We start from the raw sequence: 13,570 nt of genomic DNA, 5'->3' as shown, positions 1-13,570 counted from the left end.
GTCGTTGTCCTGTTGGAAGGTGAACCTTCGCCCCAGTCTGAGATCCTGAACACTCTGGAGCTGGTTTTCATCAAGCATCTCTCTGTGCTTTGTGCCATTCATCTTTCCCTCGATTCTGACTAGTCTACCAGTCCCTGCTGCTGAAAAACATCCCCACAGCATGATGCTGCCACCACCATGCTTCACCGTAGAAATGGTGCCAGGTTTCCTCCAGACATGGCGCTTGGCATTCAGGCCAAAGAGTTCAAGAATCTTGATTCTCATAGTCTGAGAGTCTTTAGGTGGCTTTTGGCAAACTCCAAGCGTGCTGTCATGTGCCTTTTACTGAGAAGTGGCTTCAGTCTGGCCACTCTACCATAAAGACCTGATTGGTGGAGTGCTGCAGAGATGGTTGTCCTGGAGGTTTCTCTAATCTCCACAGAGGAAATCTGGAGCTCTGTCATAGTGACCATCAGGTTCCTGATAGCTCAGTTTGGTCAGGCGGCCAGCTCTAGGAGTCTTTGGGGTTCCAAACTTCTTCCATTTAGGAATGATGGAGGACAATTCCTTCAACCTCATGGTTTGGTTTTTGTTCTGACATGCACTGTGAACTGGGACCTTATATAGATGGCTGTGTGCCTTTTCAAATCATGTACAATCATGTACAAGTATTTCTGTTTTTATTTTGTATACATTTGCTACAATGTCTAAAAACCTGTCTTCACTTTGTCATTATGGGGTATTGTGTGTAGATTGATGATTTTTTAGATCCATTTTGAATAAGGCTGTAACATAACATGTGGAAAAAGTCAAGGGGTGTGAATACGTTCTGAATGCACTGTATAAGAGGCAATCTCTATCATTCATTCATGTTGCGTAAAAAGAGGAAATAGTTAATATTACAACAATATTGTTTGTCTGTGCACAGTCTATCTACGCACTCCCTCAGGGTTTTAATATAACCACAAATACAATGAAGTAAGGGAACAATGAATGGCAATGTAACATAGACCATACATCACATATCAGTTTGGAGACAGTCTTGACCTACAACTACTGTGGGAAAGACTAAGAGGACATCAATGTGTTGCACAAGAAATATAGAAGAAAAAAAATATTTTCTATAATGGATGTGTTTATTGGTCTTTTACAAACAACAACAAAAAAAGTCTAGAAATACAAGAAATAAAAGGAGATGATGAATACCTGGTCGTCAACAGCCAGTCCACTAATAATAACAACCTTCAGGATGTTAAAGCTTTGAACCCAATGAAATCCTACTTTCTGCCTGGCAGACAGAAGGCTCCATAAATCATTCTGTTATAACACTGGTTCACACCAACACGATGGGAGAGGTGCTTATGGTATAATATGACACTAAAGCTATGAAACTGGTTCAAACACGATACACTTTTTCCCCTCATGTCTTTATTGTCTTTCAAAAGAAACAGATAAACCTTTTTCCCCCCAATTTGTTCTGGTTTAAAATAATAATAAAGACCTCAAATATGTAATTAGTCATTTACAAAATGGTCATTTATGTTTAACATTTAATAATCAAGGCATCAACAAGTGTGCATATTCAAATTGATCGATTGCTCTACCCTGAACCACTGAATTAAAACCAACGCTCTAACACTCAATAAAACATGAATTACCCTTCTGTAAATCATGCTAATATTATTCAGCCATTTGTAATGTATTGAAATTAAGGTGACACGAGATGTCAAAGAGACCTTTTTGAGTTAAGTATTTTGTACATGGTACAGAAAACATAACTGAATAGCCAGAATTATACATAGCAATATTATAGTATGTCAAGCACACATTTGGGCTGTCTTCCTAAAAAAAGGGCCTTTGCTCCAAGTCTGACAAACCTAATTCCACACATTATCGTACACCACTTAAAGTAGATTGATATGTCAAATATAAAATGGTGGGTTATTGGACAAGGTTATATTGGTAAAGTTAACAGGGTCTTTTGCTGGTCATATATATAGGGGGAATGCTGAGGCAACATGGCGTGGTACAATCTAATTTACTACCAACCTTCTACTAAGGAGTTATTCACCTAGTTATTTTTATACTAAACTAAGTGGATTGCAGTATCTCTATGACAGTGGTGGTTTTGATGAAAACATTTGGTGGGATCATCATTTAGGCTACCATTTAAAAATAATTCCCTCGCTTATGCTGTGCTTTGTTTTACATTTCCTGGTCCAATACTGTACAATCATGAAAGACACATGTTTTTACCGACTTGTGTGCAGTCGTCCACCTGTGTGCCAGTAAACCAGCTGAAATGACAGAGGTTAATTCTAGCAAGAGGGCTGTTTGATTCTAATGGCTGTTCCAGGGAAGTAGCTTAACATAATTATGGTAAACTCCTGCTATTTGTTTTCGAGTGCCTATGCACACTCAGACGCCTATGCAATTTAAATGCACTTTTATCTGCAATTGATGTTAAAAACGAATCCAAGGCTGGATGTGCGGTATATTCATATAGAGGAGATGATGGATTTGCTTGGCCCTGCAGCTTGCCATAGAGGGGTAAGGCAGAGTAGTGGGGTCCACTGCTGGTGTCTGGGGTTAGGAGGACAGGGGTAAGGTTTGTGGGGGCGGAGGCCATGCTGCGTGTGGGCTTGAGGGAGACCGTCTACTCTGGTTGGGGAGCTGCTGGCGTCTCGTTGGCATTGGCGTCCGTGGTCTTGTTTTCCACCTCATCGTCGGATAGGAGGTCGAGCGATGTTCCCTCCACCTGCAGCTGACGCCTGCCTGAGCGGCTGGAGGAGAAACTGATGGGGCCTCCACGCCTGCAGGGGACAGAGGGGGCCAGGAGAGGTATTATTAACGAGGACCATCAATTTGGCCAATATACACATCTGTTTGTGTGTGTGTGGGGGGGGACTCTAAATACCTGAGTCGGCTCTTGAGTGTGTTGACCTCACGGCTGAGACCCTCGCTGCTCTCAGTTGCATCGTCCAGCTCCCTCTGCAGCTTCCTGCGGTAGGCGTTGGCACGTGTGGCCTCCTCCTCAGCCTCCTCAAGCTGCCTCTTCAGCTGCTTCATGCGAGAGTTGGCCTTCTCCATCTGACCCAGCCAGGAGTCACAACAGACATCAACAATGATGAACAGTCAATACTAATACTTACCATACTCAGCAGTCCTATGGTCCAGTGGTTACTGGAAATAACCTACTCTAGGAAAGACTTCAATCCTAAATCTTCACACCTATCCAATCCTGGCCCACCTTTGCAAATATCTATAACTCAAATGTCTATGTTAATTTGGTTAAGTCTCCCAAAAAGTTACATATTGTACATATGTACATAATATCTGGGACGTCCAAACTTCCGTGACAAGCTCCTCACCTGTTCCTTGTACTGGTCGGAATGGCGGCGCTCGTCCTCCACCTGCATGCACACCTCCTTCAGCTTCTTCTCTGTCCGTCTCACAAGCTTATTGGCCGCTGCTCGCTCCCTGATAGGAGGACAGAGGAATGAGGTCATAGGACAGTTAGAGCACCACAGGAACCGCACTGTAACAAAGGCTGTCAGTCATAGATCTTCAAGTACATCTCTTAAGATTGCTTTTGACTCATTACATTGATCACATTAACATTTAGATCACATTCAAGAACCTCTCTTCCAACGGGCTGAGCTTGTTCTAAGGCCCTCATGAACTCCTGAGTCTTGGTCTCCTATTTCACCTTGTCTAATAAGATATGGAGTTGTTATAAGAGAGTTGCTGTGTTTCTCACCTAGCCTCCTGCTCCAGCTGCTCCTCCAGCTGCAGTATCTTGGCCTCCAGGGCGGTGATGGAGGCCTTGAACCGGCACTTCACGGAGCCCTCCAGCTCACCCAGCTTGGCCCGCAAGACCTTGTTCTGCCTCTCCAGCTGCTGGCGCGCATTCTCACTCTTCTGGGTCATGCTGCGCTCTGCCACAAGCTCCAGGGTCAGGGTGTCCATCTGGGGGAGGAGAGGGGGAAGAGAGAGGTGGAGAGAGGAAAACAGGGAATGAAGGAGAGAGGGGAAAGTGAGAGAAAGATAAGAGTATTTTTTATGGTAGGGCTGAATAATGGATTGTTCCCTGGTGGTAGTCGGATCTACAATCTACTCTGCGAGAACAAATGATGCTTTGCATTTATGTAATGATCTGTTGACAGTTGTGACTGGTGTGGTAGTGACCAACTGGGTTTACAGAACAGCAAATATACAACAAATGTACTAACGTTAGTATTTTTGTTTAGTTTACAGTCACTAGGCAGAGTGGCACCTTTTCAATGAGGTACGGTCAGAGATTAATAGATCCATCTGTGTTAAGGTGCTCCTAACAGTATACGCTGATGAAGACAGCTTGTCGGTCGGAAAGGTTGGATATTAGGTTATTAAATGACTGAGTCTGCGCTAGAGTGTGCAGCTCTCCTTTTCAAAGGTCCTCCTAACAGCCATTGCAAAGCTATGTTCGATCTGTATCAGACCAGAGTCAACTGAAGTGGAATAGGCATTTTACATTCCATAATTGTAACGATTCTCCTCGTAGGTGGAAGGAGGAGAGGACCAAAGCACAGCGTGGTAAGTGTTCATCTTATTTAATGATGAAAGAACACTTCAAAATACAAAACAACAAAGTGATAACCGAAACAGTTCTGTCTGGTGCAGACACACAAAGACTGAAAATAACCACCCACAAAACACAAAGGAAAACAGGCTACCTAAATATGGTTCTCAATCAGGGACAACGATTGACAGCTGCCTCTGATTGAGAACAATATCAGGCCAAATACAGAAATAGAAATACATAGAAAAACTAACACAGACAACCCACCCAACTCACGCCCTGACCATACTAAAACAAAAGACAAAACAAAGGAACTAAGGTCAGAACGTGACAATAATAAAATGTTACTCTAAAGTATCTTAAGAAGATAGAAGCTAATAAATATGTTTTATGTTTACTGTATATTGTATAGGCTGTAAATGTGTCTTTACGTTTGTCTATTAATGGCAGCACCAATTCATCGAGTCAAATTCTGTGAATGTGTGAATGTAGGCCACTTGGCCAATAAAAGTTGTTTTGATTTTGATAGACAGTAACGTTACTTTGAATGTCCTAGTCTCTTCCCATATCCCATACAATCACACGTCAGTGGCCCAGGGAGCGTGGGAGAAAGATAACCCAATGTTTTCTCAATAAAAAACAGGTGTATTGGCAAGAATCTAGTTATTTTGTATATTTTATGAAATAGGAATAACTCTGAATACACGATCAATTCATTTTGTAAATAATTTTTCAACATTTTGGTGTGTGTGAGATTTGTTGGCTATTTATGCTGGTAACGCGTAGATAGGCGCATCATAATTTGGTTTATGACATCACAATGTGAAATGGGCAACATATTTTGAAGTTCTGTCAAATAAGGCACAGTCTACAAATACACTGAAATGGGATGTTTGTGTTGCTGTAAAAAGGTATGTGTCTATTCTGGGCTAGAATTTGTCTAATTCTGTTACAATTTAGAGTATATTCTATTCTTTTCAGCTATTACTAGTTGTTTCATTGTCTATTTATTTGTGCCAAATGGCAGGATTTGGGACAGAGGGTATAACTGTATGGTTACAATGGTTTTATTTTTATAAACATGTATTTTTGCTATTTGTTAGCCTATGATACAGAATTCAATATGATTGGGCGACGAGTTCTTTATTTTATGGTCAGATCATGTGGTTTGGGTGTGACATTTGCTGCTAGTTCAAATATAACATATATAATGTTTCTCCAAACAGAAAAAGAAGTGCAGAGTTCGCCTCGGGATTGGGAGCCGCTGTCCATCGCCGTTCCCAATCCCACCCAAACTGACGTCATTGGATGCCGGCATGGTAACTGCGTCAGTTTGGAAAAACCGGGAGAAGAAGAACGTAAAGGATCACCACCAACTTGAATCTTCCTTTGTCTCTTCTTTCCATTTGAAACCGTCTACAACATCTCTGACACCCCTCGACCCCTTGTCTGGCCGAACACCAATCTGCACTCCCTCACCCCCCACACCCCCTGGATCCCCTGTCAGATCCCCTTCGACTCTCTTCAAGTTCTTCGGCCTCTCTTCCCTCTCCTCTCTCCACATGTCATCTCTCTCTTCTTCTTCTTCTTCTTCTTCTTCTTCTTCATTGGAAGGATCACAGACCACCTCCCCTTTTAGTGCTTCTTCTGTTTCCCTGGCTGTCTCAACTCAGTTTTCCTCCTCCTCCCCTGCCCCCCAGTCCTCCTCTCCAAACCCCCTGGACCACCATGGAGAGACCAACAAAGACAGTGAGACTGCCAGGTACTGCAGCCTGATATCAAATTTCATGCCAACCAACACCATTAGATTGAAATGAAAAAGACAATATAATATAGCTAACCTAATGCATATGTCTGTGTGTCTTTACAGAGATCTTATGAGCTCTGAGGTCAAAGAGGTGGGGGCAGTTGTTCCACAGACAAAGAGAATGGTACCCCTATTTGTTGGCATCGCAGGTCTGTAAACGGGTGCCATTTTTTGGTGCTATTTGTCTCAATTCATCTTTGACAAAGCTTCTCTCTTACCGCTCTCTGTCTCTCGGTCTCTCTCTGCAGAGGCCTCCATTGACCTGAAGACTTCCTCTGTCTCCTTGGAGAGGTAAGTACTGTATACAATAGCCACCATCATCTCACTAAACTCTACATAAGAGTGGTCACTCACACCATGACATGGTAAGGAATATATGTATGCCTGTACATTAAAACAGTGTTCAAACAGACCGATTGGTGTTGAGCTACTGCTACTGAGGCCTCTACCCTGTCTCTCTTCCTCCAGGCCATTGGTCAGGTCTCGGGAAGCCATGGCTTGCCTCCCCAACCTGGTCAGCAAGAGTAGCACCCAGCTGGGGGAGCAGAGCTGCACAGGCGAGGGCGAAGACAACACCAAGCTCCTCGGGTAAAACACACACACATCTACACACACACACACACAAACCTACTCTTATCTATGAGATCTGCTTTTTGTTTTAAATAATTCAGTGTGGTACTCAGAGTTATCTTGTGTTCATGCCTTACAAATCCATTCATTAGTTTACCTTTGGTCCACTGTTCAGATATTAGTGTGTAACTGATGGCTTCTTTCCTACAGGTTGCCTAATATTGGCAACACCTGCTTCATGAACTCTGCTCTGCAGTGCCTGCTGGGGCTGCCAGCATTTTGCAGAGACATCCTGAGACAGCAGAACATCTGGATTTCCTCCCCCTCCTCTAAACTGCTATGGTATACAGCCTCGCTCTCACCCTCCTGTCCCACCTGTACACACACTGACCCACCCACTTAGACGCTTATAGTTACAGTACACAAGTTCCGCCTCAATGTATGTCTCAGTGGAAGCTGCTGAGGGGAGGACGGCTTGTAATGATGTCTGAAACGGAGCAAATGGAATGGCATAAAACACATGGAAACGATATGTTTGATATATTTGATAGCATTCAAATATTCACTGATTCTGCTCCAGCCATTACCACGAACCCGTCCTCCCCAATTAAGGTGCCAACCTCCTGTGATATGTATGTATGTATGTTTGTATGTATCCATCTATCTATCTATTTATCTATCTATCTATCTATCTATCTATCTATCTATCTATCTATCTATCTATCTATCTATCTATCTATCTATCTATCTATCTATCTATCTATCTATCTATCTATCTATCTATCTATCTATCTATCTATCTATCTATCTATCTATCTATCTATCTATCTATCTATCTATCTATCTATCTATCTATCTATCTATCTATCTATCTATCTATCTATCTATCTATCTATCTATCTATCTATCTATCTATCTATCTATCTATCTATCTATCTATCTATCTATCTATCTATCTATCTATCTATCTATCTATCTATCTATCTATCTATCTATCTATCTATCTATCTATCTATCTATCTATCTGTCTATGGATGGATGGATGGATGGATATATATTGTCCTTCGTACACTCTTAGTGTCTCATGATTTTTAAGATAAAAACAAACCCAACTCAGCTTCTGATTAACACCAGAGATGATTTCCTGTCACAGTCAGGAATGAGTTGAATCATATTTGACCAGAAGCTCAAGTAGAAGCACAGAGCTAATCTGTGGCCAAGGTGAGAGATTGAAACCTGAATGCATGCTCTTTGTCTCCCTCCACAGCTGCTTTGCCAAGTTACATCAGGCCAGGCTTTCTGGAGGCACTGTTAATGCTAAGAACAAGGAAAATAAGAAAATCCTTCAAACAGTCAAGCGCTGTCTCTCCGTTGTCAATGAAGACTATGAGGAAGACTATGAACAGGTAAGATATTATTTGCTAAAAGACTCACTTAACAATAAACCTGGGACACGTGACAGTGTTTTTCCTCAGCTCTGTTTCAGTTGTAGTTGTTGATGTATTTTCTGCTTCTTTCCCATTCTTCTCTTAGGATGCCCATGAATGTGTGTTGCTCCTCCTCTTTCAGCTGAAGGAGGAGGGTATGGCATTAAAGGGCTCACCAGAGCCATACACCTGCCCCGTGAAGCAGTTAGAATTCAAGCTGAAGACTTCCCGTACCTGCACCAGGTAACAGCTGTCATTTGTATACGGTGTACCTTGATGTCATCACATTTGTGAAGAGGTTTAATGTCAGCATAACATGCAGGATACAGAGGTAAAGCATTAAGATAGTGTGTAGAGGGATCAAAAGATTTGTGTTGGATAGCTGATGCATTTCTCTCCGTACTTCTGAAGCTGTGGAGTTATAGTGTATGGTCAGGAGGATTATAATCACCTGTCACTGAGCCTGAGCCATTACCTGCCACACAGCCTGGACCTCTACTTTAAGGTCAGCACTTAGCTTAAACCAAGAGTTAGTATGTCAAGGAACACTATCATTAATGTCATAATGTTCATAATTGTATTGCTATCCTTTGTCACCTAGCCATCTGCGTTAGAGTGTGCATGCAGGGTGTGCTCAGGCAGCACAGCATCTGTGACTAGGCACTTCCTCACGCTGCCCCGGTGAGTCCCCCCATCATCATCTCAGATTGCAATTGACAGTCCTGATCTAACTCACCAAACTGGGTTATTGAATTGAGTACAAGACTGATTCCTTTGTCTGTGTGAATGCCTGCCTGGTCGTCCGTCCGTCCGTCTGTCTGTCTGTCTGTCTGTCTGTCTGTCTGTCTGTCTGTCTGTCTGTCTGTCTGTCTGTCTGTCTGTCTTTGTGAATGCCTGCCTGCCTGCCTGTCTGTCTCTGAGCAGGGTCCTAATGCTTCATATCAAGCGATTTACTGCAGGCGACTGGGAGCCAGAGAAGTTGGATGATCCCATGTCCATCCCTGCAGAAATAACCCTCCCAGCCGTATGTGGGAAGACAGCCCATGTCCAGTATGGAGCCAGGTTGGTTTACACTCTGTTTGGGCACATTGCACATTGAGTAGCCAACACACACCATGATTTTCACACACTAGATATTTATTTTCAATGCCATCAATTTACACAGGGCAAGCTCCCTGGGGAGAAACAACATGGACAACACACCTGCAAACTCCCCGAAAGGCACCCTTGATAGACCAGGTAAGACATTGTGTTACTGACTTCATGCAGAACACCCTCTCATGAAACAGGACTGTTGAGGAAAGCAAGTCGGAAGCTGAAGTTAAGAGTATATTTGTTGATGGGTTTCCACTTCACTTTCTGGTTTGTATTTACACTATATTTGATATACCCCCACCAGCTTCAAATTCCTCTGACCAGCTAGAGAAACCAGCTGACAGTGAGAAAAAGCAGCAGGCAGCCGGTGTGGTGAGGAGAGAGAGAGAGAGAGAGAGAGAGAGATATAGAGAGAGAGAGAGAGAGAGAGAGAGAGAGAGAGAGAGAGAGAGAAAAATAACAGAAGGCACCCCTATCCTGTAGACAAAATAACAATCCTATTATTAAATGTGTTTCCTTACAGAGACACCAGCCAGACAATATCTACAAATTGTCAAGTGTGATCTCACATCTGGGAGACAACATGTATACAGGTATGCAGGCACGCAGGTATGCAGGCACGCAGGTATGCAGGCACGCACACACAATTATGAAAGCTTAATATACACTCTATTTTATTTCCCTTGTTCCCTAGGCCACTACATCAGTGATGTTTTGGACAGCCGTGGCAGTGGGTGGCTCTGCCTGGATGACGCACATGTCTTTAGGACAGATGAGGCCACTGTGCTGAAGGAGATTGCACAGACTGCCTACATCCTGTTCTATGTCTGCAGGTAAGGCTCTAGGCCACAAATTTGAGAAGAATGTCACAAATGGAGTCAATGACGACAATGAGTTATCAAGAAAAAAAAAGTGTTTACCAAAGCTAGAAAGATGATTCATTGACCACGCATTAAGAGTTATGCCTTTAACCTGTAATCCCTCTGTATGTGTTATTTTTCAGACATTGTATGTACATGTAAGATCTCCCTGTCATTTCTCATTGAAGTGGAGCAGGTGAAGGAGACCAGGCCCCTCACTACCAGGAGAAGCACCAGGAGAACCCATCATTAAACTCAGGGAGAGGCACAGCGCTCAGGGACCACCTGGAGTAGCACGTACCACACACCAAGAAACATCAGAATAATCGAATTAGGCTGCCCTACACCACCATCAACTGCCTTAGACCACCATAAAGCTGCCTTAGACCACCATCAGGCTGCCCATCACCACCATCAAGCTGCCCTACACCACCATCAGACTGCCCTACTCCACCATCAAGCTGCCCTATGCCACCATCAAGCTGCCCTAGACCACCATCAAGTTGCCCTACACCACCATCAAGCTGCCTTAGACCACCATCAACTGCCTTAGACCACCATCAAGCCTCCCTACACCACGATCAAGCTGCCCTACACCACCATCACACTATCCTAGACCACCATCAAGCTGCCCTAGACCACCATCAAGCTGCCCTAGACCACCATCAAGCTGCCCTACACCACCATCAAGCTGCCCTAGACCACCATCAAGCTGCCCTACACCACCATCAAGCTGCCCTACACCACCATCAGACTATCCTAGACCACCATCAAGCTGCCCTAGACCACCATCAGACTATCCTAGACCATTAGGACATCACACTGCCCTAAACCACCTAGACACCAAGCTGCCCTAGACCACCTGGACATCAGGCTGCCCTAGACCACCAGAAGAAACAGCCTACACCACAAAGCATGTACCCACTCTAGGCCATCTACTGTATGTTTACAATTATATAAATATAAAACATCTCACCGACCGAGTGCAATTAATGTTCTTTTACTGTACATGGTAGTGAATAAATGTACCTACAGTGCATTTAGAAAGTATTCAGATCCCTTGACTTGTTCCACATTTAGTTAAGTTACAGCCTTGTTCTAAAATGGATTAATTATTGTTTCTTCTTCTCATCAATCTACCCCATAATGACAGCAAAAACAGGTTTTTAGAAATTTTTGTGCAAATTTTTCAAGGAAACATAAAGCTAAACTATCACATTTACATAAATATTCAGACTCTTTACTCAGTACTTTGTTGAAGCACCTTTGGCAGCGATTACAGCCTCAAGTTTTATTGGGTATGACGCTATAAGCTTAGCACATCTGTATTTGGGGAGTTTCTCTCATTCTTCTCTGCAGATCCTCTCATGCTCTGTCAGGTTGGATGGGGAGCATCGCTGCACAGCTATTTTCAGGTCTCCAGAGATGTTCAATCAGGTTCAAGTCCGGGCTCTGGCTGGGCCACTCAAGGACATTCAGAGACTTGTCCCCAAGCCACCCCTGCGTTTGTCTTGGCTGTGTGCTAAGGGTCGTTGTCCTGTTGGAAGGTGAACCTTCGGCCCAGTCTGAGATCCCGAACGCTCTGGAGCTGGTTTTCATCAAGCATCTCTCTGTACTTTGTGCCGTTCATCTTTCCCTCGATTCTGACTAGTCTACCAGTCCTTGCTGCTGAAAAACATCCCCACAGCATGATGCTGCCACCGCCATGCTTCACCGTAGAAATGGTGCCAGGTTTCCTCCAGACATGGCGCTTGGCATTCAGGCCAAAGAGTTCAATCTTGGTTTCATCAGACCAGAGAATCTTGATTCTCATGGTCTGAGAGTCTTTAGGTGGGTTTTGGCAAACTCCAAGCGTGCTGTCATGTGCTTTTTACTGAGAAGTGGCTTCCGTCTGACCACTCTACCATAAAGACCTGGTTGGTGGAGTGCTGCAGAGATGGTTGTCCTTCTGGAGGTTTCTCTAATCTCCACAGAGGAACTCTGGAGCTCTGTCATAGTGACCATCAGGTTCCTGATAGCTCAGTTTGACCAGGCGGCCAGCTATAGGAGTCTTTGGGGTTCCAAACTTCTTCCATTTAGGAAGGATGGAGGACAATTCCTTCGACCTCATGGTGTCACGTCTAATCAAGGTGGGTGGAATCAGGCGCAGAGAGCAGAATGCGATATAGAGTTTATTCTCCGGTGAACAAAACAAACACGGTCAACCCAAACACACACAGGGTGAAATTATCCAACACAGGATAACAGACTAACCGGAGAATAAGAAACACAATAACACCGACAGAAGAAAAATGAATGACAAAATAAACAATCCCGCACAAAACAAGGGTGGGACAACCTACATTATATACAGACACTAATTAACTAAACAACACACAGGTGAAAACAATCAGACAAAACCAACAGATACACGAAAAGGGATCGGTAGTGGCTAGTAGGACGGTGACGACGACCGCCGAGCACCGCCTGAACGGGCAGGAGAGCCAATCTCGGCGGAAGTCGTGACAGTACCCCCCCCCCCAGGCTCCCGCTGCGCCGCCACCGTCCTCTAGGACGACCCGGAGGACGAGGTGCTGGGCGATCCGGGTGGAGGCGGTGGAATTCTATCATGAGAGAAGGGTCCAAAATGTCCCTCACCGGAACCCAGCATCTCTCCTCCGGGCCGTACCCCTCCCAGTCCACGAGGTACTGTAGGCCCCCCACCCGGCGTCTCGAATCCAGAATGCCTCGAACTGTATACGCCGGGGGCCCCTCGATGTCCAGAAGGGGCGGAGGGACCTCAGACACCTCACCTTCTTGCAGGGGACCAGCCACCACCGGCCTGAGGAGAGACACATGAAACGAGGGGTTAATACGGTAATACCTAGGAAGTTGTAACCTATAACACACCTCGTTTATTCTCCTCAGGACTTTGAACGGCCCCACACACTGCGGCCCCAGCTTCCGACAGGGCAGGCGGAGAGACAGGTTTCGGGTCGAGAGCCAGACCCTGTCCCCCGGTGCAAACACGGGGGTCTCACTGCGGTGCTGGTCAGCGCTCCTCTTCTGCCGTTCTCCCGCTAACCGTAATGAGTCCTGAACGGCGTTCCAGGTGTCCTTGGAGCGCTGTACCCATTCCTCCACCGCAGGAGCCTCGGTCTGACTCTGATGCCATGGAGCCAGGACCGGCTGGTAACCTAACACACACTCAAAAGGAGACAAGTTAGTAGAGGAGTGGCGTAAGGAGTTCTGGGCTAGTTCGGCCCATGGAACATACCTAGCCCACTCACCA

The 13,570-nt window shown here is 44.7% G+C and overlaps 2 protein-coding genes across 3 annotated transcripts; one reads left to right on the top strand and one right to left on the bottom strand.

Moving 5' to 3' along the window:
- Positions 1-1,099: 1,099 nt before the first annotated feature.
- On the bottom strand, positions 1,100-4,670 carry LOC116375885 (myosin heavy chain, embryonic smooth muscle isoform-like). Its single transcript, XM_031834393.1, has 5 exons — positions 4,256-4,670; positions 3,740-3,948; positions 3,351-3,459; positions 2,897-3,069; positions 1,100-2,792 (listed from the first exon to the last, which is right to left on the bottom strand). The coding sequence occupies exons 2-5, from the start codon at positions 3,946-3,948 to the stop codon at positions 2,636-2,638; spliced, it is 648 nt and encodes a 215-aa protein (XP_031690253.1). The 5' UTR covers positions 4,256-4,670; the 3' UTR covers positions 1,100-2,635.
- A 2,089-nt stretch (positions 4,671-6,759) lies between these two features.
- On the top strand, positions 6,760-10,934 carry LOC116375747 (ubiquitin carboxyl-terminal hydrolase 37-like). Of its 2 annotated transcripts, none has more exons than XM_031832814.1 (12): positions 6,760-6,935; positions 7,128-7,259; positions 8,185-8,323; positions 8,451-8,587; positions 8,756-8,849; positions 8,946-9,025; positions 9,269-9,406; positions 9,510-9,583; positions 9,744-9,811; positions 9,963-10,032; positions 10,134-10,272; positions 10,488-10,934. In XM_031832814.1, exons 1-12 carry the CDS (start codon positions 6,841-6,843, stop codon positions 10,591-10,593), a joined length of 1,272 nt encoding a protein of 423 aa, XP_031688674.1. In that variant the 5' UTR covers positions 6,760-6,840; the 3' UTR covers positions 10,594-10,934. The 2 variants fall into 2 exon arrangements, with proteins under 2 accessions (XP_031688674.1, XP_031688675.1); XM_031832815.1 differs by having other exon boundaries at positions 10,443-10,603.
- Positions 10,935-13,570: the final 2,636 nt, after the last annotated feature.

The sequence above is a fragment of the Oncorhynchus kisutch genome, linkage group LG10, assembly GCF_002021735.2.
Source record: "Oncorhynchus kisutch isolate 150728-3 linkage group LG10, Okis_V2, whole genome shotgun sequence".
NCBI lineage: Eukaryota > Metazoa > Chordata > Actinopteri > Salmoniformes > Salmonidae > Oncorhynchus > Oncorhynchus kisutch.
Note: the sequence above shows the minus strand (reverse complement) of the source record. Positions and strands in the feature narration are given on the sequence as shown.

Excerpts from the sequence above, each read along its gene's own strand:
- LOC116375885 (XM_031834393.1), bottom strand. The coding sequence starts at position 3,948 with ATGGACACCCTGACCCTGGAGCTTGTGGCAGAGCGCAGCATGACCCAG. Across the intron at positions 3,460-3,739 it reads CAGCTGGAGCAGGAGGCTAG|GGAGCGAGCAGCGGCCAATA; the intron begins GTGAGAAACACA and ends TCCTCCTATCAG. Across the intron at positions 3,070-3,350 it reads CCGACCAGTACAAGGAACAG|ATGGAGAAGGCCAACTCTCG; the intron begins GTGAGGAGCTTG and ends TGGCTGGGTCAG.
- LOC116375747 (XM_031832814.1), top strand. The coding sequence starts at position 6,841 with ATGGCTTGCCTCCCCAACCTGGTCAGCAAGAGTAGCACCCAGCTGGGG. Across the intron at positions 9,026-9,268 it reads CACTTCCTCACGCTGCCCCG|GGTCCTAATGCTTCATATCA; the intron begins GTGAGTCCCCCC and ends GTCTCTGAGCAG. Across the intron at positions 9,812-9,962 it reads AGCAGCAGGCAGCCGGTGTG|AGACACCAGCCAGACAATAT; the intron begins GTGAGGAGAGAG and ends GTTTCCTTACAG.